The following is a 22,597-nucleotide window of genomic DNA, read 5'->3' as shown; positions in this document are numbered from 1 at the left end:
CTATTTCAATCAAAACATTTTAAAAATAAATGAAACGACTTAGTGTTGTATTGGAACATTATAGATACGAGACAACTTCCTAAAAAATACAAAGATTACACAAGAGTAAGGATGAAAGTGGGCAGGGCTGGGCCAAGCTTTGTCCCGAAAAATTCAATTCTCTACTAAAAAATTCAATTTGGTCTGGCTCAAATCTAGTACGAGTCTAACTGTTAGCCTGACTTTACCTGTTTATAAAAAAATAAATGGTCTGCCCTAACCCGTTAGTCTGTTAATTTTTAACTTCAAAGCAGAATCATGAATCAACTTTACAAAATACTCAAATTCTGTTGTTAAACCAAAAACCATAATATCAACATCCAAACAGAATCATGAATCACAACAAAACTCATACAATCTGCAATTAAGTCACTTTCAAAAGTAAAATGCTCAAATTAAATAACATGTATTTCATCATATTCAACAAACAAATTCATATTATGTAAATTAAAATAACTACATGAATCCAACAAACACATCATGATGCTTGTAGTAAATATAACATCTTCCAAAAACCTTTTAATATATTCACATACACAATCTAATATGCTGAGATATTGGTTCCTTCTATATAAGAAATAAAGTTAGATTTCTATTAAAATATAATCGAATATAATTAAGTTATAAATAATTGCAATTGATTAAATTTATATCTATTATTTTTTTCTTCAAGGCATACTTATTCTATTTTATTTTATTTAAAATAAATAGTACAATATAAGCTGGCTCGTAGGCTTATAGGCCAGGCCTTGTGAAAGTAGATCTACAACTTTTTTATTAAATAAGTTTTTTCAAGGCCCAAGTTAAGCTTATTTTATGAAATATATTATGTTAGTTCTGATCTGACGTAGGCCGAGCCATAGGCTCGTGTAGGCCAGCCCGGCCCAGCCCAATTTCACCCTTACACAGGACTACTATAATCAACTTGTACAATGTTCAAACAACATTGAATTTAGTTTATGGCAAATGTAACTCTCACGTTATATAGAAAATAATTTCCTGCACACACATTAAATTTTGAATTATTATTATTTTTTATAAAAATAACGAGCCCGGCAAAATATGTGTATGTAGGAATCAAAATTTTTTTCTTACAATATGATAATAGTGTTATAGTAAGTGCTTACAGGTTTATTGTTTTTCATGCATGCTTTAGAAGATAAATTTATTTTTTACACACATAAAATTATACGAGGCTCGTATTTTTTCTTTTTCTTTCTTCTTCTCACATAGGCCCACATAGATACCACATACTTTTACTTTTACGTGTATATGAAAAAAATTATCTCCTAAACATTAATTTGTTTGGATAGGCTTTTTTCTTTCCAAAAACTACATTTAAAAAAAAAAGCACTTTTATAAAAATTCCATTTAGATGAATGTTTTTAGAAAAAGTAGGAATCATACAAAAAAGACAAAAAAAAAAAAAATTGAAACTAAAAAATTTTAGCTTCTAAAAAATAAAAAATAAAAGTCAAATATTTTTTAAAAAATTTAAATTACTTTAACTTTTGTAAAAAATATTTCTAAAATAAATAAAGTATAAAAAAAATTGGAAGTGCATTGAAGCGGGCCGGTTAGCTTATTTTAAATGATATAAGTTATGTTATTTTAGGATAAAAATAAATACAAAAAATAAAAATTATGAAATAAAAAAATTATTTTGTGTCAGTCTTTCTGTTACCATGAACGTAATTTTAAGTGATTTAAAATCTCGTAACTTTTCGCTTTCACGAAAAACCCGTTCTTACCTTTTTAACATTTTTTCTTGTATAAATGGTTAAGCTAGCATAACTGCTTACATTGCTTTCAATTTTCCACGGTACATTCTGGACAGAGATCGTGAAACACGCAGTGACAATGGCGACATTGAAGGTTCCTGCTCAAGTTCCTTCTCCGTCGGAAGACAGTGAGCAATTGCGAAAAGCTTTTCAAGGTTACCCTCACCGATTCATTTCTTTGATTTCACTGATTTTGATTTTGTTGTTAGATCATCGATCCATTCACATTTTCTCGATCTTTCTCGTTTGGATTTTCGTTTTTTTTTTTCGTGTCTCTCCGTGATCTCATTGCGCGGGTCTTATTATATATCATCGCGCTGATGGCTCTCAACTTTTACTTAGATCGTGGAGTAATTTGTTGTTGTGCTTCTGATCAAATTTTGCACATGCATTACAGTAATGTGATATGTGTTTGGTTAATGCAGTCGCTGATTATTATCTCCGGTTGATGAATGATGATGATCATTGAGATTTGGTTTCCTCTGTGTGTGTGTGTGTTTTTAATTTTAATTTCCTTCTTAGTGATTTTGATTTGCTCTTTTTGCCTATGCTATCAACTCAACTAAACCGAACGGTTCCACGCACACGTAATTGAACGCAGTAATAAGCTACCTGTGTAACAACAGATAGGATTTTTATTTTTTATTTTTTTTAATACTTTTTGTGTGCGTGTGTTCAATCTCTATGAAATGAAGTGCAAATTACTATTTCAATCTCTATGTTTGTCATGGCATGAGGCCCTTTTTATTCTTTCATTGCACGAGTTGTTGTCACAGTGACATATCTTTTCAGGGTGGGGAACGAATGAAGGATTGATAGTATCAATCCTATCTCATAGAAATGCAGCTCAGCGTAACTTGATTCGCAAAACCTATGCTGAAACCTATGGAGAAGATCTTCTTAAAGATTTAGACAAAGAGCTTTCAAGTGACTTTGAGGTCAGTTTAAATCTCTTGATATCTGGCTTCCTTATGTGAATCCCAATTTGAAGCCCTTTTCATTTTCAGAATTTTCAATTTCACTAACAGTTAAAAAATAAATAAAAAATTCACTATCAGTTATCGACTTTTAAATTTCATACTAAATAATTTTAGTGTTCTGTGTGGATAACATTGACTAAAGGAAACGGATAGGTGCAATTATGTATCTTCGTGTCTAATGTTTTGAATATAACAGCGGGCTATGGTAGTGTGGACGTTGGATCCTGCTGAGCGTGATGCCTTTTTAGCTAATGAAGCCACTAAGAGGTTGACTTCAAACAATTGGATCATTATGGAAATTGCTTCCACTAGATCTTCACTTGAACTCTTTAAGGCAAAGCAAGCATATCAAGCCCGTTTCAAAAGGTCCATCGAAGAAGACGTTGCCTATCATACTTCTGGGGACATCCGCAAGGTAAAACCTTAAACATCGAATGTACTAATTAATTTCTTGATAGAGAAAAGTTGCACGTTCTTACATAATTTTCAGAGGTTGATGCCTCTGTTTGATGTCATTTCTTCATCAATCAGAATCTTCCAAATTTATGTAACTTTTTGACTTAAAGGAGAGTTTAGGAGAAGTGTGCCTCAGATTTATGTCAAATAACACATGTTCCAGATTTTTTTTTTTAATCTCCTCTTATTTATCATTGGGTTCATCTACCACCGACTCCAATTAGCTTAGGTTAAAGGTGCTGGTGCTGTTGATGTTGAACACATGTTCCAGGATTATGTGCACCTTTAGAGACTGGTTAAATCCATTCAATCGAATTGCTAGATTAGGTAGCTAACCAACATGCTATTTTTTAATTTTGCATTATTATGCTATGTCTAGCTCTAACAATCTTTTTCAACATTTTTTCCCTATGACCTGATGAAACTTTATTTCTGATACTTTAATAACAGCTTTTGGTTCCTCTTGTGGGAACATTCCGTTATGAGGGGGATGAGGTGAACATGACATTGGCAAAATCTGAGGCTAAATTGCTTCATGAGAAGGTTGCAGAGAAGGCCTACAATCATGAGGACCTGATCAGGATTTTGACAACAAGGAGTAAAGCTCAGTTGAATGCAACACTGAATCACTACAACAATGAGTTTGGAAATGCCATAAACAAGGTATAAATGTTTTGGCCGTTTATGACTTCTGTTTCTCTGTTTTCAACTTAACGTTTGGCAACTACCCCAGTAAATAGGCAGATCTAATATAATGCCAAACTTGTGTTGTCAACGATGATCACTGATCACTTCAAGAAACATGATTTCCAGTTATAATCATGTTGTAGATTTATCAATTACTACTATTTAAGGGCTTATATTCTGGTTTGTTACTTAAAAAATAAAAAGAAGAAGACAAGATAGAGTTTGTTATTAAGCGATTATAGGATTAATCAGTGACTTGTAGTCGAACTGACAATTGGCTTCTGGTTCTGGCTGCAGGATCTGAAAACTAATCCGGAAGATGAATATCTGAAATTATTGAGGGCAACAATTAAGTGCTTGACCTACCCTGAGAAATATTTTCAGAAAGTCTTAAGGCTGGCTATAAACAAGCTAGGAACTGATGAATGGGCCCTTACAAGAGTGGTGACAACTAGAGCTGAGCTTGATTTGCAGCGAATTGCTGAGGAATACCAAAGAAGAAATAGTGTTCCCCTGGACACTGCAATAGCCAACGACACTTCCGGGGACTATAAGAACATTCTCCTTTCGTTGTTTGGACACGATAATTAAAGAGTCTTACTGTGTTCAGTTGTCATGGAATTGCTGATTACGCTATCTGCTTTTCCTTTAATCATCAATGTGATTTTGCTGTGGATCTCCGCACGTAAACACTATTAGAATAATGGTGCTGGTAGTAATGCTTTTCCTTTTATCATTCGGTTGCCTGGCGGTAATGATGCTTGTGAGATGCATCAATTATCCTGGTGGTTTTTTTTTTTTTTTTTTACTTAAAAAAAATGTTTTGAGTATGGTCGGAAATTCAAGACATATAGCTTTACCTCTTTAATTAAATATGTGTCTTTTTTTACCGTTATTTAGGATCAATTATTCCTACAGCCGACCTACTACAATTCACAAAAGTCCGGCCTATAGGCTACCAACTAGGCAACTATAGCAACAATATCAATCTCATACAAAGCAAAAACCATACATAGTAAATAAATTCTTATTACAAGAAAAAAAAAAAAAAACCTTAACAACTTTATTAGTCCAATATACGATTATGTATATCAAAATAAATAACCATTTACATCCATTATGGTATCACAAATTCATTATACTGCATCGAGGGTTATGCCATAAATATACAATGCTGATAACCCAACACACTGATCCTTCCAGTCAAAACATGGGAGTTCAGAGGAGTTTATAGAAGAACGCATACAGTAAATGGACGAATTTAAATATCAAGTTTAAACCAGGGAAATGCTGCTTCCTCCACCAGGGGGTCTGCGGGAACCAAGTATGTTGTCTCTGTTTTCTGCCTTTCCATCAGCAAATATGTCACTCCCAGCCATTTCTCTAATGCGGCCACCTAGTATATTATCTCTGTTTTCTGCCTTTCCATCAGCAAATATGTTACTCCCAGCCATTTCTCTAATGCGGCCACCTAGTATATTGTCTCTGTTTTCTGCCTTTCCATCAGCAAATATGTCACTTCCAGCCATTTCTCTAAGTTTAGCCATGCTCCGAAGCTTTTCCGTTCCCTTGAAAATATTATTGTCCGTCAGTTCTGCAAACTTCTGGTCATGTGTTTTCTTTGATGTCTTCTTAACTGCTTCTTCATCAAATAAGATATTCCTTTGGCCACCAGCAGGCTACAAAAATTTTAAAAACTAAGGTCAAAATGTGATCGAAAGGAGGAGGATAAAGCACATGAGCTAAGGATGGGGAAACACATGAAAAAGAAATGGAAGAATATACAGTTATTTCAAAAAAAAGATTGTGCCAACATTGTAAAACTAAGAGAAACACATCTCTTCCTTTAACAAAAAAATCCTAAAAGGAGAAAAAAATATATGAAATGTAAAAAAGAATATGGAAACTTTAAAAGCACGTAGACAAATTGATGGACTTCTTCAATACAATGCATGTGGTGTTTGGTTCTAAACTCAAGATAACAGGCTCCTGTTTTGGGGAGGGAACAAACATTATTATAGAAAATTTTAATATCCCCAAATAAATGGTATTCCTCTAGAGCTGCAACTGTATTTCTATTACAGCCCTTGGGTTATATCTTCATAAAATTAGTAAAATTGATCTGCATTTGAATTTCGCATTTCAGGAAAGCATAAGGTGACATTGGTGGACCATCAAGGGTCAAAATTCATCATTATGAATAGCCATGAAGATGTTATAAGAAGGAATTAGAACAGTAAAAATTTCTATGGCCATTCATCAAATATAAAATGATAGATAAGATTGACATGATTGGCTTTCATGCCCAGAAGACACTTACATTAGAAACTTTCACTGATCTGCGCACATTTCGTGGATCAGATTCTCCCATGTCTTTACTTTCTTTTGATTCCAAAGTGCGTGGAGCAGCCAATGAACGAGGCACAATTTCCTGAGGAGGGCCAAATATATCATTTCCGCTGAGCTCCTTTGTCTTGGCACTTGAAAATTGCTTCTTACTATTTGTGTCTGGCTCGCTTTGCAATGTTCCACTCAGCTCACGCTGCTTTGCTGCCTCAGGTAGAGAGGCTGGTTTCTTAAGAGAAATGCTTTCTTCAGTGCTGAATGATATCTGACTAATTCCATTTACTGCTTGCTGAGATGCAATTTGCAGCAAATAAAACAAGAATATGTGAGAAACACTCATATTCATATGGTCAAATCTCAAATTGCCCTCCGAAACAAGGAAACCATCTAGTATACCTGATATACGCGTATTCCTGTTCTGTTTTTTGAATTTGCAGAACTGGCTTCTGATGCAGTATCTTCAGCATTGGCCGAAAATATACGACTTCCAGTTGTCTCTTTCATTTGATTCCGTGAGCATGGTTTCCTGAGTAACACACATGGAAGGATATGTTTGACAACAAGATTAGATAACCTGAACCTTTGAGCTTAACTACTAGCCAACAACCTGTAGTTTGGATTCATCATTTCCACAAAAAAACAAAGAGTAATAAATACATTTCAGGGCCTGATATACATGCTGCAGCATACATGCACATGAAAAACACTTTAGTAATAGTTACGACACCGAATTATGTCAGAAAGATAGGTTAACAAATAACAATAGAGGTTCCTTTAACTAATCAATCATGAATATTCACACCAAGTCATGCTTAAGTATACAAAAAGAAATTCCAGTTTACAAGGAATTTCATGTCAATTGTTCCTCATAACACAATTCTCCGAAGTTCAACAACAAGTGAATGCAGGAGACCAGTGATTGGCTTCTTCTCAACATGTTCGGGAAAAAATTGAAATGAATGATTAATTAGAAAAATGCATAGTGTTTCCAATATTCCAAAATAGAACGGTACGGTGAAAAAGGAAAAAGTAAAGCCAAGCCACATAGCAGCAAAAGAAACACCGAATCGAATCACAGGACGAAGCAATCAAAAAGAGATATTCATAAAAAGTTACAACGAAACATTGTAGATCTGAACGCACTCAATATTGAAAAAAAAATTGAAAAAAAGGAAAGAAAAAGACGTTACCTCTTGGCTAGACTCTGTGCTTCTTCCTCGGAGAGCTGGCCTCCACGGAGAACATCACCGATTTTATCAGAAGGCTGTGAATCCGATTAACGATTTGAAGAACAAACAAACAAACAAACAAACTCATTATATATATATCTTCATGAGATATTGAATTGAACTAAAGAGAATCTCAAATTTTCCGCAGAAAATAAAAAGAAGTTAGTAATTAATAGTAGTAACCTGGCGAGAGCGGTGGCCGGAGCGGGAGACGGCGGGAGCGGAGTCCTGCGGAGGGAGTTCCGGCCACGTTAGAAGATCGGAGGTGGAGGCGTGCGGGTTTCTGAGAGGCGTGCTTCTCTGCATTATTATTCTCTTTGTTGGTGTTCGATGATTGAGGGTTGATTCAGTGAGAAATGGTAGAGAGTGTGAGGTGTGCACGGGTGAGAGGGTGATTTTATATTCACCAGATTCGAAAATGCGTTTCAACGATAACGAACAATCAAAATTATCTTCTTCTTTTCTTTCTTTTTTCTTTTTTTTATTTCCTCCCCTCTTTCAATTTTCCAATTGAAACTGTTACTTTAAAATTTAAATTTATAAATAACAAACTCCGGAGAGATACTCGCTACATGCGCTGGACATGTGTCATTCCACTCCTTTATATGACTATTTAGAGTACTTTCCTTCGCCCAATGGGTGCAGCTCAGTTGGTTCCTTGGCGCTGAGTTAGTGGGGTTGAACATGTGTTCGATTCCCGCTGAATGCATTCTTGGGGAGGGGGCTGAACCTTTAGCCATCACTGAACCCCGCACTCCGGATTAGTCTCATAGCCGGCTCAAAGAGTTGAAGCTTGTGGGGACACCGGAGGGAGCCAACTCGCCTCAAAGAGGTAATTAGGATTGGGTAACTCCAAAAAAAAAAAAAAAGAGTACTTTCCTTGACTCTTGATGAATTAAACGAGAAGATGTATTAAAAAAAAAAAGGGGAAAATGTTTGTATTTTTAAATGATATAATTTTGTGTCATTTTAAATTCTAATCATTGATTTTTGTTAATCAATGATTACGATTTATTGAATTTTATTATGAATCACTAATTAATTAATAAGTTTAACCCAATAAATTTTAACTGATGAAAATCAATAATTAAAATCTAAAATGACAGAGAATTATCTCCTTTAACATATAACCGTTAATCAATGATTAGGATAAACGTTTTTCCTATTAAAAAATCAATTTAGATGTAAATCAATGATTTATGATATCCAATGTTATTAAATCCGGCCCGATTATTGACTCGGTCGAGGTATTGGGTCACTAGGTCACTGATTCAACTGCATGACCTGGTAACTGGTTAGTATATGTAAATTTATAATTTATATTAAAATAATTATAAATATACTTAAATACTTGTAAAAAAATATATCAATTTTAAATATTTTAATATGAAAATAATAAATTACACATCATTGTCCAACAAAAGATCAATCAAACATATAATATTTGTGATACTAGTATTTCAGGTTCAGTAAACGACATCTCTAACCATAAATCAAATTAAAATTTCCTGCATATTGCATAACCAAGATAATATTAGTGTTGTAGCCTTGTAGGTACATATCTATGTAAGTTAATAAGCTACAAATCACTCAAATATTTCAAAAGAAAACAAATTATTTGTGTTTGAGAGTAAAAAAAAAGAAGGCATTAATTTATGAAAATAAATCAGTTTTTTTTTTTTTTTTATAAACCCGGTCGGGTCACCGGTTGAACCAACCGGATCACCGATTTTTACGAAAACCGACCGGGTTATTAGAGTAACATTAATTTGTTAGGATCCTGATTGTAACTATCACGGTTTGTTACCTTGTATATTAAAATAGATTAGCTTGATTTATGCTTTCTGTTCCTTAGTTTTAGCTGATTTCCTGATGTAAATAGATTAGCTTGATTTATGCCTTCTGTTCCTTAAGTTTAGCTGATTTCCTGATGTAAATAGATTAGCTTGATTTATGCTTTCTGTTCCTTAAGTTTAGCTGATTTCCTGATGTAACCAATTGTAAATCTTGGTCTATATAATAGACCCAATTTTAATATATCATCAAGCTGCGAATGACAGCAACTTCTGTTATGGTATCAAGAGCTTGACGATCAACAAGCCTTCATTTTTTTTTTTTTTTTTTTCATCATGACTTCCGCACCTAAAACCTTCAAGGTTTCTGATTCTAAGTCACCCTTTTACCTGCACCCATCCGACAATCATGGTACTGTCTCCAAAGAACTAGGAGATTCTTCCAAACCTAAAGTCACATGCACTTACTGTGGCAAACCTTATCATGACATAACAAGATGTTATCAGCTGATTGGTTACCCAGATCGCCCCACTCCTGGACGCAGCCCTCCTCCTGGACGAAGCCGTGGTCGTGGTCGTTCATCCACTGCACGATCTCACCCACAATCTGCTCGGGCTACTCATACTTCTCTACCTTCGGTTCCTTCTGAGCCGTCATCAGCATCCATCTCCATGGCAGATTTTACACCAGAAGTTCTACAACATCTCATGTCCTTGGCTGTCTCTTCTGCCCCTCCAGTTGATAAACTTACGAGTAAGATTTTACACCCATCTTGGATCATCGACAGTGGTGCATCCCAACACATGACGGGCACACTCTCCTATCTATCCAATGTGCATTCTATTTCTCCTTGTTCTGTGGGACTGCCGAATGGAGTTCATGATATTGCTACGCAATGTGGCAGCATTACTTTGGGCTCTTCTCTTCATCTCTCCAATGTTCTTTATGTCCCTTCGTTGGCTTGTAATTTGATTTCTGTATCTCAGCTTCTGCGCCAGTCTTGCTTGGCATTGTTTGTTAATTCTGTTTGTTTGATACAGGACCTAAAGCAGAAGAGGACGATTGGAACGGGTGTTGAACGAGAAGGGGTGTATATATTGTGTGCATCATCAGCTTCTGCTCATGTTGCCAGTACGTCAGATTCTGCAGCACTATGGCATCGTCGTCTAGGACATCCATCTTCCCGTTATTTATCTTTGTTACCTTTTATTTCCAATGCAAATAATTTGGCTCCTTGTGACGTTTGTTGTAAAGCCAAACAACCACGAAGTCCTTTTCCTATTAATAATAAACGTTGTTTACATCCTTTTGATTTACTTCACTGTGATATATGGGGGCCATATCATATGGCATCTACAACTGGTGCCCGCTATTTTTTAACTGTAGTCGATGATTTTAGTAGACATGTTTGGATTTTTTTGATGCGCAATAAAACTGAAACTTCCACATGTTTACTTCGGTTTCTCCACTTGGTTCGCACCCAATATGATGCATCTGTTAAGCGAATTCAGAGTGATAATGGGACTGAATTTTTGTCATCTGTAGTCCAAGAGGCTCTCTCATCCTACGGTATTCATCATCAATTATCATGCACTTACACCCCACAGCAAAATGGACGCGTTGAACGTCGTCATCGTCACATCCTCAACGTGGCTCGTGCTTTGCGTTTTGATGGTCACTTACCTATATCTCTTTGGGGAGAATGCATCTTGACCGCTGCTCACCTCATCAACAGGACACCGACTCCACTCCTTGGTGGTCAGTGTCCCTATGAATTTTTGCATGGCACTCCACCAAAGTATGATCACTTACGGGTCTTTGGGAGTTTATGTTACACTACTGTTTTACCCAAACCACATGACAAGTTCGCTCCTCGCTCCCGTAAGTGTGTGTTTGTTGGCTACCCTTTCAACAAAAAAGGATGGAAGGTCATGGATATCTCCACTCATGAAATATTTGTTTCTCGTGATGTTTTATTTCATGAAACTATTTTTCCATTGGCTGCAACTTCATCTGCACCTTCTGTCCATGTACCGTCACCACAAGCTGTCTTCACCGATTATGATGTGGCACCTGTTACTGCTATTGATACTCCCACAGCGGAGCTTGATGACAGGGGGAGTTCGTCCTCCCCAGTTCCGGGTTCTATTACTTCATCCACGGATGTCCCTGGTTCACCGTTTCCGTTGACAGAACCCAACACTGCATCTGTGGCAGATATTCGTGAACAGCGTGCCAGACGTCCCCCATCTCATTTAAAGGATTATGTATGCAACACAATGACTACACCCTTTCCTCGTCTCTCCACTTCTCCAATCGACTCAGGTATTCAATATTCCATTGATCATTATGTTTCTAATGCATTATTTTCTTCGCACCATCAGATTTTTCTTGCCGCCGTGGATAGTAACCTGGAACCCAAATCATTTAAAGAGGCTATGCAATATCCTCATTGGCAGAAAGCCATGCAAGCCGAAATTGATGCATTGGAAGCCAATCATACTTGGCAAATTCAACCTCTCCCTTCTGGTAAGAAAGCTATTCCATGTAAGTGGGTGTACCGCATCAAGTACAATTCTGATGGAACCATTGAACGCTATAAAGCGCGTCTGGTTATTGCTGGGAACAATCAGATCGAAGGAGAAGATTACACTGAGACTTTTGCACCGGTGGCTAAAATGACAAGTGTGCGTACATTTTTATCTGTAGCTGTAGCTCGAAAATGGAGCATTTTTCAGCTGGATGTTCAAAATGCCTTTCTCCATGGCGATTTGGATGAAGAAGTCTTTATGCGTTTTCCTCCCGGTTTCTCCCAAACCAAGTCTGGTCACGCCTGTAAGCTTCAACGTTCACTTTATGGTCTCAAGCAATCCCCACGAAATTGGTTTGCTAAGCTTCGTAGTTCTCTCCTCAGTTTCGGCTTTGTTCAGTCTCGTGCTGATTATACGTTGTTCACTTACTCGACTGGTTCCCATTATGTTGCTATACTTGTCTATGTAGATGATATTTTGTTGGCAGGTAGTGATCCTTCTCTCTGTGACCGTGTCAAAGCTCATTTACAAACCTGGTTTAAAATCAAAGATCTTGGTCCCCTCAAGTATTTTCTTGGCATTGAATTTGCTCGAAGCAAGACCGGTTTGTTTCTTACTCAACGCAAATTTGCTTTGGATATTCTTAAGGAATGTGGACTTCAAAGTTGTAAACCGGTTGCTTATCCTATGGATCCCAATCACAAGCTTGCTCTTGCTGAAGGACCTCCGTTTGATGATCCTAAACGTTATAGACGTATTGTTGGCCGTCTTGTATATCTCACGATTACACGACCAGAACTTAGTTATGCAGTTCACACACTTTCTCAGTTTTTGCAGCATCCTATGCAGATACATTACGATGCGGCTATTCGTGTTCTTCGGTACATTAAGTCCAATCCTGGCCAAGGACTCCTTCTTCGATCTGACAGTGATCTTCTTCTTCGTGCCTATTGTGATTCGGATTGGGCTAGTTGTCCCTTGACTCGAAAATCAGTCACTGGTTATTTTGTTACTCTTGGACATTCTCCTATTTCTTGGAAAACCAAGAAGCAAAACACAATATCCCGCTCCTCTGCTGAAGCTGAATACCGTGCCATGGCAGCTGCGACTTCTGAGCTTATTTGGTTAAAGTCTTTTCTCAGCTCTCTTGATATTCCTCATGCAGCCCCTATGCAACTGTTTTGTGACAGTCAGTCTGCTATTCATATTGCTTCTAATCCAGTGTTCCATGAGCGTACCAAGCATATCGAGTTAGATTGCCATTTTGTTCGGGACTATCTTCTCAGCAAGACTATTTCTACTCAACATATCCCCACTAGGTCTCAACCCGCAGATATTATGACCAAAGCACTTGGATCCAAACAATTCGATTTTTTGACTTCCAAGTTGGGCATCTCCTCCCTCCATGCTCCACCTTGAGGGGGAGTATTAGAGTAACATTAATTTGTTAGGATCCTGATTGTAACTATCACGGTTTGTTACCTTGTATATTAAAATAGATTAGCTTGATTTATGCTTTCTGTTCCTTAGTTTTAGCTGATTTCCTGATGTAAATAGATTAGCTTGATTTATGCCTTCTGTTCCTTAAGTTTAGCTGATTTCCTGATGTAAATAGATTAGCTTGATTTATGCTTTCTGTTCCTTAAGTTTAGCTGATTTCCTGATGTAACCAATTGTAAATCTTGGTCTATATAATAGACCCAATTTTAATATATCATCAAGCTGCGAATGACAGCAACTTCTGTTACGGGTCACACCGATTCTGTAACATAGCCGGTCTAATATGAAAATCAGACCGATTACATGACCGGTTCACCGGTTTCCGGAGCCGGGTCAATCCAATTTTTATAACATTGATGATATCCGCTATAGGGAAAAAATAAATTAATTTTAGTTGATGAGTAAAATAGTTATATTTTTTTATGCTTGATTTAGTTATGAAATTTTGCTACAATCGTTCTGTCTCGAAAAACAAAAATTGACCAAACAAATGACACTATATATTGAGGACTAACCCAAACAAAAATTGACCAACAATTACCTTGAGGACTAACCAGATTACAAATTGATATAATATTTAATTTAAATTTAAAGGTAAGTATTGAATAAATAAGTGCTAAGAATAGCACGTATTCTAATATCACTATCAACTCATTTTGTTTGTCAATTAAACTCCAGCTATCCAGAATTTTCTTTTTATATTTTATAATATATCGATAATATACAGATATGAAAATGAAGTTTAGTAATTCGCAAAAAGAAAAAAAAAATTGACGTTTCGTATTGAAATATGTCGTCATATATATTTTGTATATTCCGAAAAATGTGATAACTTAACGATTTCAAATTATAATTATACTATTATAGATCATTATCAGGAGTATGCTTCTTTAAGATAAAACATATACTTATATGGGGAAGGATATTGTAATAACTAAGTTGTGTTACTATTATGTTATTACCAATCAATCTCACCGTTAGATCGATTATGTGAATCCAACGGTTATATTTATTTTCATGTTATGATTTTCTATATATAAAGTGAAAGCATTAAATATGAAAAATCGTGACCATACAAAAATAGAAATAAATATAACCGTTAGATCAACATAATCGATCTAACGGTGAGATTGATTGGTAGTAACTTGATAATAACACAATTTAATTGTTATAATATCCTTCCCTCTAGAAAAATTAGTGAGCCTACCGAAAAAACAAAGAAAGAGAGAAACTAACTAGTGATCTGATGTTAATTATGATATTTGACCTCTGCATCAACAATTAATAATTGGTGGGTATATGTCTAAATAAGTTGCTTAGACGTTCCCTCTTAGAGTTGTAGAGCTTGATACAAGTCAATTTCTCTTTCCAAATTGCCGAAAGTTTTGTTAGTTTATTAGCGTAGCTAACAATTAATTGTTCCGTGTTTCTTAATTATCTCCTTCTAGCAATTTATATGATCTATTTTCGGGTAAGTAATTAAACCCATTACTCTTAACTCTTTCCGTCACAGCAGCAAAAAAAATCTTATAATGGCATTTTACTTCTATTTTTAGTTGCTTTTTATTTCATCTTAAGGAAAGTTATACTCAAGAAACTTCTTAATGCTTATATTTGACTGTATAGAAAAACAATTCATCTTGTGTAAAAATAGAAGTTGGCTTTAAGAGTACTTTAATCCGTGTTTGGTGATCGTCTTTTTCTTACACCTATACTCAAATTATATTTTTGCATTCCATGTACCACAAAACTGATATACTTACGCACTCTTCTTAGGTATTTTTACAAGTCCAACTATTTAGATAACAACATCGTGATTCAAAGATATATAAGATTTAAACTTTAATTCTCTTAATTAAAATATGACCTTTGTGTCAAGGAGAGGAAATTCTATAATGAACCAAGTTTATTTAAAATTATAGTTCTGACCATACTAATACAAATTTTAAAATTTTTTACTGGATTAATATATTTGTAAAATGATTTATCAAAATAATACAGTGAGACGTGCGTTCAAATCATATATGAGATGAGTGCACATTTGTACATGGATTCAATCTAATATTTGCCATGTGGCACACTTGTTAAGACACGCGTAATTTTAATATTCAAGCAATTATGGAGTATACTATCACTTACACAATTTAAATGATATCAAATATTTAACAAAAAATTAATAAAAGAAAAAAAAATCAATCATCATGATAATAATTTAATGTTTTTGAATTTGTAAGAATTTAAAAAAAAAAAAATTGCTGTAGTATCAAGCGATCTTTCAAAAAAAAAAACTCAGTTTTTCATAGTCTTTTTAAATTTCAAAAATTATCAAATTTATTGTTAATTATTATATTTCAATTATTGAGTTTAAAACGTTGCATACTCATTTTTAGTGATTATATCTTGATTATTGAGAAAAAAGTGGTATGCCCAGACGTGAAGAAATCAGTTGAAAAATTACTGGCGCAGTATTGTTAATCTAAATCGCAAGATATCTCACTTTGCAAATGGTTTCATAGTCAACGTATACATCCCTAATATATTATTGAGAGATGCCACTTTAATTCTCCACAAAGTAATGAGCTTATAATATCAATTCTTTTACATCTAATTGCTTACATAAGAGGAGCTATGGGTTAGGCGCGTAATCTCACGCGCGTGAAAACTTTCTCTCTGCTAGGTTTCTTTCAACCAATTTTTCATTGAGGTTTTCAACGGGGGACACGATAGTTAACAACTCTGAACTACTGTCCATGTCGAGAAGAAGCACTAAGCGTACAAAGAATGGAGAAGAAATTCCAATGGAAGTAAGGATGCGAGAAGTTCTGAAGGAGTATCAAGCTGGATCTCCGGGGATCGAAAAACAGAGATCGTTTGCAGATGTAACGGGGGTGGAGAATGGTGTTTCTGGAGATGCTATACCCTGTATACATGAGGAGGAAGAACCAGATCTGGACCCTCTGGACCCAAGATTGGGAGAGATCACAGAATGGGGATTCCAAACAGTTGTAAGGGAGGACAGATCTGTGGAAATAAGGAGCAACAAAGAAGCTCGAGCAAGAATGCGGCAGCGATAGAAGAATGCACTGATTGTAAAGCTGTTGGGGAAGAAGATTGGGGTCGGATTCATGAAGAAAAGACTCGAGTCTATGTGGGCTAAGGCTGGAAGCATAACAGTGGCGGACTTGGGGAATGAGTTTTTTTGAGTGAGGTTCAGCAGCTTGGAAGACCTAAACCTAGCCATTACAGATGGTCCCTGGGTCATTCTTGGCCATTACCTTGCAACCAGGAAATGGGAGCCATGCTTTGATCCGGAAAAAGCTAATATCCACAAGGTAGCCGCATGGATCCGTTTACCAGGTATTCCACAAGAATATTGTGAATTTCCGTTTCTTAATCATCTGGGAACAGTGATAGGAAAAGTTCTAAAAGTGGATAAAACCACTTCTACTGGGGACAGAGCTCGTTTTGCACGAGTTTGCATAGAAATTGATCTTTCACAGCCATTGAGAGGAGAGTATATCCTTGATGGATGCAGAAAGAGAGTCGAATATGAGGGGCTATTTTTAATTTGTCTCAAGTGTGGAAGATATGGCCATAATTCGGACTCTTGTCCGGATTTTGTTAAGACAACTACGACATCTAGAGCTGAAGAGGTGCAGGTACAACCAGTGGTGAATGCTGGACCTCAAGGGGTAGGAGCTTGGATGGTGGTTCAAAGAAGAAAGAAAGGTCCCCAAAATTTCCAGAAATCGAATATGAGCAGCAACAGATCATTTGGAGAGGATATCTCTAACAGGAAAAATTCAGCTGACCCAAAGATAGTTTTGAAAAATGAAAAAGCTAGCCTGAAGAATAGTTCTGGAAAAAATTCTGGTGCTGGTACCTCTAATGCCAAGGTGAATAAGGAGAATGATTTGGTGACTAACAAAAGCCAGACCCCTGCTAGGGGGATAGAGTTCACAGCAGTAGCTTCTAACACTGCAAAGAAAGCTTCAGGTGGGAAATCTGCCATGCTAATCTCAAAGAAAGTGTATGCTAAGGCTAATAATTCCAAAGGAAAGGGTGTCATTCATGTGGACCAGGCAAAATATGATGTAAGCAACAATTTTTTTCTACAAAAGCCTAATTTGAATATGCCTCAGCCTTCTCTTGAGCAGCAGAATGGTAACATGTGGGGGGATTTGATGATGACAGTAGAAGCTACTTCTGGAAATGGTAACACTGATCAACCTTCAATTAATCACTCTGATGAGAAGTTGAATGATGATAAGGCCATGCAAGACCCGGATCCCCCTAATCATGATATGGGAGAAGCAATAAAGATGGTGGAAGCTAAGACAGGTATGGAGTTTGATTTATCTTCATGTACAAATCTGAGCACTGCTATGATTGTTAGTGAATCTGTTTGTGGTGAGGGAGAGGCTAGTCTTCAGGAATCTTTTGTGGAAAGCCTAGATCTAAGTAGCAAGAACTTTGTAATCTTGTAACACCCCCATAAATCCCAATGAATGTCCTAACTTGGAACTGTAGAGGTGCTACAAAAAAACAATTTAAGAGTACCATTAACAGATTTCGAAAAAAAACACAATGTTGGTGTAGCTGCTATCTTGGAGCCTAGAGTAAGTGGGAATAAAGCTATTAGCATTATCCGTAGCTTGGGATTCTCCAACTACATAATAGCTGATGCTAAAGGTTTTGCTGGAGGGATTTGGTTAGTTTGGAATCCCATTGATTTGAAGATTTCTCTTATTGAGAAAGATGATCAATTTATTCATAGCTGGGTAGAGTTTCCTGATAAGGCAAGCTTCTGTTGGACTGTTGTATATGCAAATCCTCATGAAGATATTACAAAAAAAAAAAAAAATCCTCATGAAGATAAACGCTTAAAGCTTTGGGAAGATTTGAAGCAAATTGGAAGAACTATGAATGGTCCCTGGATGTTATCTGGTGACTTTAATGAAATAGCCAATGCTGTTGAAAAAAGAGGAGGAGGGCCAGTGGATGTTAACAGATGTAATAGGTTTAACAATGTTTTGGAATCTTGTGGGGTTTTGGACTTGGGGGTGGAGGCAATAGGTTCACATGGAAATGACCTAAATTCCTCCATCTAGATAGAGTATACAAAAGACTTGACAGAGCTGTTGCAAATGAAGAATGGAGAGCAAGTTTTGAGGAGGCTGATGTCTTGGTTCTTCCTAAGCTATTCTCGGATCATTGCCTAATCCTCATTAGAATGGAGAAAGAGGATTCTGTTTGGAGGGAAAGACCTTTTAGGTTTTTGGCAACTTGGCAAAATGATCCTAGATTTAGCCAGTTCCTAAAATCTAATTGGAATTCTTCAACTAGCCTACTGGAAAGTGTGGAGAAATTCATCCATTTGCTAAAAGAGTGGAACAAGAATACTTTTGGTTTCACTTTTCACAGGAAAAATAGAGTAATAGCTCGTATGGAAGGCATCCAAAGACAACTAAGTTTCAAAAACAGTGTCCAATTTGAAGAGCTGGAAACTAAGTTGAGGAAGGAGCTATATGAAATCCTAGACCAAGAGGAGCAAATTTGGTATCAGAAATCTAGAGGGGAGTGGATTAGAGATGGTGACAGAAACACTCGTTTCTATCACACTAGCACTCTGATTCGCAGAAAAAGAAATAAAATTCTTAAACTCCAGAATGAAAAGGGTGGATGGGTGTCTGGAGAAGAGGAAGTAGTTTCACTTGCTAGAGGTTATTTCTTGAACCTGTTTAAGAAAGATGTTGCAGTTCTTGTATGGAGTCAAACTCAAAACAGCTGGCCAGCAATAAAGGAGGACCACCTTGATATGTTGTCTCTGAATATATCCTTTGAGGAAGTCAAGAATGCATTTTTTCAAATGCCTCCCCTAAAAGCCCCTGGACCAGATGGACTTCCAGCACTATTCTATCAAAGGAACTGGGGTCTAATTAAAGCTCAAATCTTTTCTAGTATGCAGTATTATCTTCAGCATCCAGATCAGATTCGAGAAATCAACAAGACTTTGATTGTTCTAATCCCTAAAACTGACAGACCTTGCTTGATGAGGCAGTTTAGGCCTATAGCACTCTGCAACTCTTTGTATAAGGGGCTCAGTAAGATTCTAGCCAATAAAATTAAACCTCTCTTGGGGACTATTATATCTCCAAACTAGACCAGCTTTGTTCCAAAGAGACATATACAAGACAACATAATAAATGCACAGGAGCTTATTCACTCAATGCATAGGATTAAGGGTAGGAAAAGTTTTTTCTCAATCAAAATAGATTTAGAAAAAGCTTATGACAAGCTCAACGGAAATTCATAAGATCAGTCCTGGAAGAGCTAGATCTGCCAGCAGCTATGATTGATGTTATAATGGGATGTGTAACAAGCCCTTTTCTTGAGGTGCTGTGGAATGGGACCCGTACTCCTGGATTTCGTCTCAAAGGGGAATAAGACAAGGGGATCCCCTATCCCCTTATCTTTTTGTGCTTTGTGTGGAGAAACTAACTCACCTAATCATGGATGAAGTGGAGATGAAGAATTGGCTTCCTATTAAAGCTGGTAAATCTGGACCACTTGTATCCCATTTAATGTTTGCTGATGACATCTTATTATTTGCTGAGTCCTCTATTAACTAGTTAAATAGTATCATCAACTGTTTACAGAAATTCTCTAGTATGTCTAGACAGTGTGTGAGTATAGAGAATCTTGTATTTTTTTCTCTAAAAATACTCCTCAAGATATCGTGGATGCCATATCTACTATAAGTGGTTTTAAAAAGGTTGGGAACCTTGGTAGACATTTGGGAGTTTTGATGAGGCATGGGAGAACCAAGAGAGATCACTATGCTGATGTGATTTCCAGAGTGCAAAGCAGACTGCAAGGATGGAAATTTAAATGTTTATCTTTGGCAGGCAGAATTACTTTGGCTAAGAGTGTCATATCTGCCATTCCCTGTTTCCATATGCAAAACCATATCCTTCCTGCCTATGTCTACCAGGATATTGAGAAGTTACAACGGAATTTAATTTGGGGAGACTCTGAGTCCAAAAGGAGAGCTCATTATGTTGCATGGGATCACTTGTGCTACCCTAAGGATTGTGGAGGTGTTGGTATCATCAATTTGAGGATCCAGAATGAAGCATTTATGCAGAAAATTGCTTGGCAAATTGCCAATGATCAAAAAAGCCTTTGGGTCCAGGTCTTGCTTGGTAAATATGGCAGAAAGCAGAACCCCAAACGAAGCATGATTGCAAAAAAGAGTGACTCAACTCTTTGGAAGAACATCTGCACAGCTAGAGAGAAGATGGCTCAGCATACAAAATGGGTGATAGGCAATGGTAAAGACACCTTATTCTGGCAGGATGAATGGGGAGGTTGGCAGCAAAGTCTTTTTGAGCTGGCTTTAATTAAACCTCTTATCACTGATCTGGATCTAAAAGTATTTGAAGTTGTAGATCAGAATACAGGAGAGTGGAGCTGGTGTTATTTGAGGAAGTTTCTTGATGAAAATGCTCTAAAGAAAATGAACAACATACCCCCTCCTAATCTGAGTGAACCAGATGACTGATTGAATTGGAAAAAAAGAATTTCAGGAAACTCTTTTGTGAAGAATGCCTACTGTCATTTAATGGAGACAGATGCCAGAAAAGATAGAATCTGGAGTGCTGTTTGGAAATGGAGAGGACCGTACAGGATAGCAGTTTTTTTATGGCTGGCTTGTCTCAACAAACTCCCTATTAGAAACATTACATGCCACTGGAGTGGAGGGGAATCTCAATGCCCCATTTGTTACAAAGGTCCAGAGACTATTCTTCACACTCTGAGAGATTGTAAGGCTGCAAGAAGTGTATGGGAAAAATGGTTTTATGGAAATATCCCTAGTACTTTCATGACTGAAGAAGGACTATAATGGTTTAGATTGAATCTGGATAAACCTTTCTCAACCAGTCTCTGGCATTCTTGGAAAGAAGTTTTCTTTGTAACATGCTGGTTTTTATGGCAATGGGGAAATGCCTCTATTCATGAGGTTTTATTTTCTTGGCCTCCAGATCCAATTTGCAGAATTCTAAATTACTTGGCTGATATGAAGAAGAACAGCTCCAATGATCCTTTTTTGCTAAGGCCATCTGCAAATTTAAACTCGACAGAAAGTGGACAATACATAGCACATGATGTAATCAGAATCTAGGTTGATGGCGCTGTTCACTTACATTCCAATATTGGAGTGTGGGGGGGCTTTATGGTCTCACCATATGGAGAATGGTTGGGAGGTTTTACTTTGAAGATAGGGATTTGTTCCTCTCTAGAAGCTGAATTATGGAGAATTTTGCAAGGTCTACTGATAACTGGAGATAGAAAATACTCAAAGATTTAGCTAGGATGTGACAACAAATAAGCTCTCTTTTGTGTGGAGAATCAAGATGATAGTTGCGGCTTAACTTCCTTAGTTGACAGACTCAGAAGAGCTGCTCAGGGTTTTGATCAAATCCTTTGAATTTTTTTACCTAGAGAAGTAAATGAATGTGCAGATAGATTAGAAAAATTAGGATTCAATCAACAGGGAGAAAAATTATTGTTTTTTCCTTCTCCTCCTGTTAGCATTTTAACTGTTTGGGATACTTTCTGTACAAATTTGCTGACTAAGCATGTCACTTTAAACATGCACCAGCTTTTAATATAGTTTCTTTGGGGGCCCTCCCTTTTTATCAAAAAAAAGAAAAGAAAAAGTAATGAGCTTATTATAGTTTAGTAAAAGAGGTTTACAAGTTCCCAGCATCAGACTCTAGCAAATTGAAAACATTAATATAATCCAAAGGTCAATGCAAGTTTACATAGGCATGTCCATGTATTCAAATAACTTTTGGCAGACAAATTTGGTCGGAAGTCAACTAATCCAATAAAAGACATGAGAAGGACTACATAAAATTTATCGCACCCAAATTAAGTATACTAAACCAATCACATCATTAATTAATAGAAAATTGCTATAATTAATTAATAAATAGTTACCATAATTTATTAGAGGGACAATTATATTTACTATCATTTTAACTTTACTACTTTTATTATCGAATTGGTAGCAATTAAATCAATTTGAAATCAACAGTTGAAAGAGTAGTAAGAGTAGTAAGGCTAAAATAATAATAAATAATTTACAAAAAAAAAATAATAATAATAAATATAACATTCCCCATTTATTATAATTAATTATACAATTGACTATTTACAAAAAAAAAAAATTATACAATTGACTGCTT

General features: G+C 36.2%; 2 protein-coding genes across 3 annotated transcripts; one reads left to right on the top strand and one right to left on the bottom strand.

Annotated features, from left to right (window-relative positions):
- Positions 1–1,857: 1,857 nt before the first annotated feature.
- Positions 1,858–4,798, top strand: LOC133290395 (annexin D2). The gene is made up of 5 exons (XM_061488469.1): positions 1,858–1,975; positions 2,613–2,758; positions 2,997–3,215; positions 3,707–3,919; positions 4,241–4,798. The coding sequence occupies exons 1-5, from the start codon at positions 1,900–1,902 to the stop codon at positions 4,532–4,534; spliced, it is 948 nt and encodes a 315-aa protein (XP_061344453.1). The 5' UTR covers positions 1,858–1,899; the 3' UTR covers positions 4,535–4,798.
- Positions 4,799–5,001: 203 nt separating this feature from the next.
- Positions 5,002–8,003, bottom strand: LOC133290638 (uncharacterized). 2 transcript variants are annotated; one of them, XM_061488761.1, is made up of 6 exons: positions 7,702–8,003; positions 7,480–7,553; positions 6,686–6,815; positions 6,273–6,578; positions 5,440–5,571; positions 5,002–5,289 (listed from the first exon to the last, which is right to left on the bottom strand). In XM_061488761.1, the coding sequence occupies exons 1-6, from the start codon at positions 7,822–7,824 to the stop codon at positions 5,218–5,220; spliced, it is 837 nt and encodes a 278-aa protein (XP_061344745.1). In that variant the 5' UTR covers positions 7,825–8,003; the 3' UTR covers positions 5,002–5,217. The 2 variants fall into 2 exon arrangements, with proteins under 2 accessions (XP_061344745.1, XP_061344738.1); XM_061488754.1 differs by having other exon boundaries at positions 5,002–5,622; positions 6,264–6,578; positions 7,702–7,999.
- Positions 8,004–22,597: the final 14,594 nt, after the last annotated feature.

The sequence above is a fragment of the Gastrolobium bilobum genome, unplaced genomic scaffold, assembly GCF_033153095.1.
Source record: "Gastrolobium bilobum isolate Gb01-03AN ecotype WA unplaced genomic scaffold, APGP_CSIRO_Gbil_v1 utg4377, whole genome shotgun sequence".
NCBI classification, from domain to species: domain Eukaryota; kingdom Viridiplantae; phylum Streptophyta; class Magnoliopsida; order Fabales; family Fabaceae; genus Gastrolobium; species Gastrolobium bilobum.
This window is presented reverse-complemented; position numbering and strand designations above follow the sequence as displayed.

Excerpts from the sequence above, each read along its gene's own strand:
- LOC133290395 (XM_061488469.1), top strand. The coding sequence starts at position 1,900 with ATGGCGACATTGAAGGTTCCTGCTCAAGTTCCTTCTCCGTCGGAAGAC. Across the intron at positions 1,976-2,612 it reads ATTGCGAAAAGCTTTTCAAG|GGTGGGGAACGAATGAAGGA; the intron begins GTTACCCTCACC and ends ATATCTTTTCAG. Across the intron at positions 2,759-2,996 it reads AGCTTTCAAGTGACTTTGAG|CGGGCTATGGTAGTGTGGAC; the intron begins GTCAGTTTAAAT and ends TGAATATAACAG.
- LOC133290638 (XM_061488754.1), bottom strand. The coding sequence starts at position 7,824 with ATGCAGAGAAGCACGCCTCTCAGAAACCCGCACGCCTCCACCTCCGAT. Across the intron at positions 7,554-7,701 it reads CCGGCCACCGCTCTCGCCAG|CCTTCTGATAAAATCGGTGA; the intron begins GTTACTACTATT and ends TCGGATTCACAG. Across the intron at positions 6,579-6,685 it reads CAGGAATACGCGTATATCAG|CAAGCAGTAAATGGAATTAG; the intron begins GTATACTAGATG and ends ATTGCATCTCAG.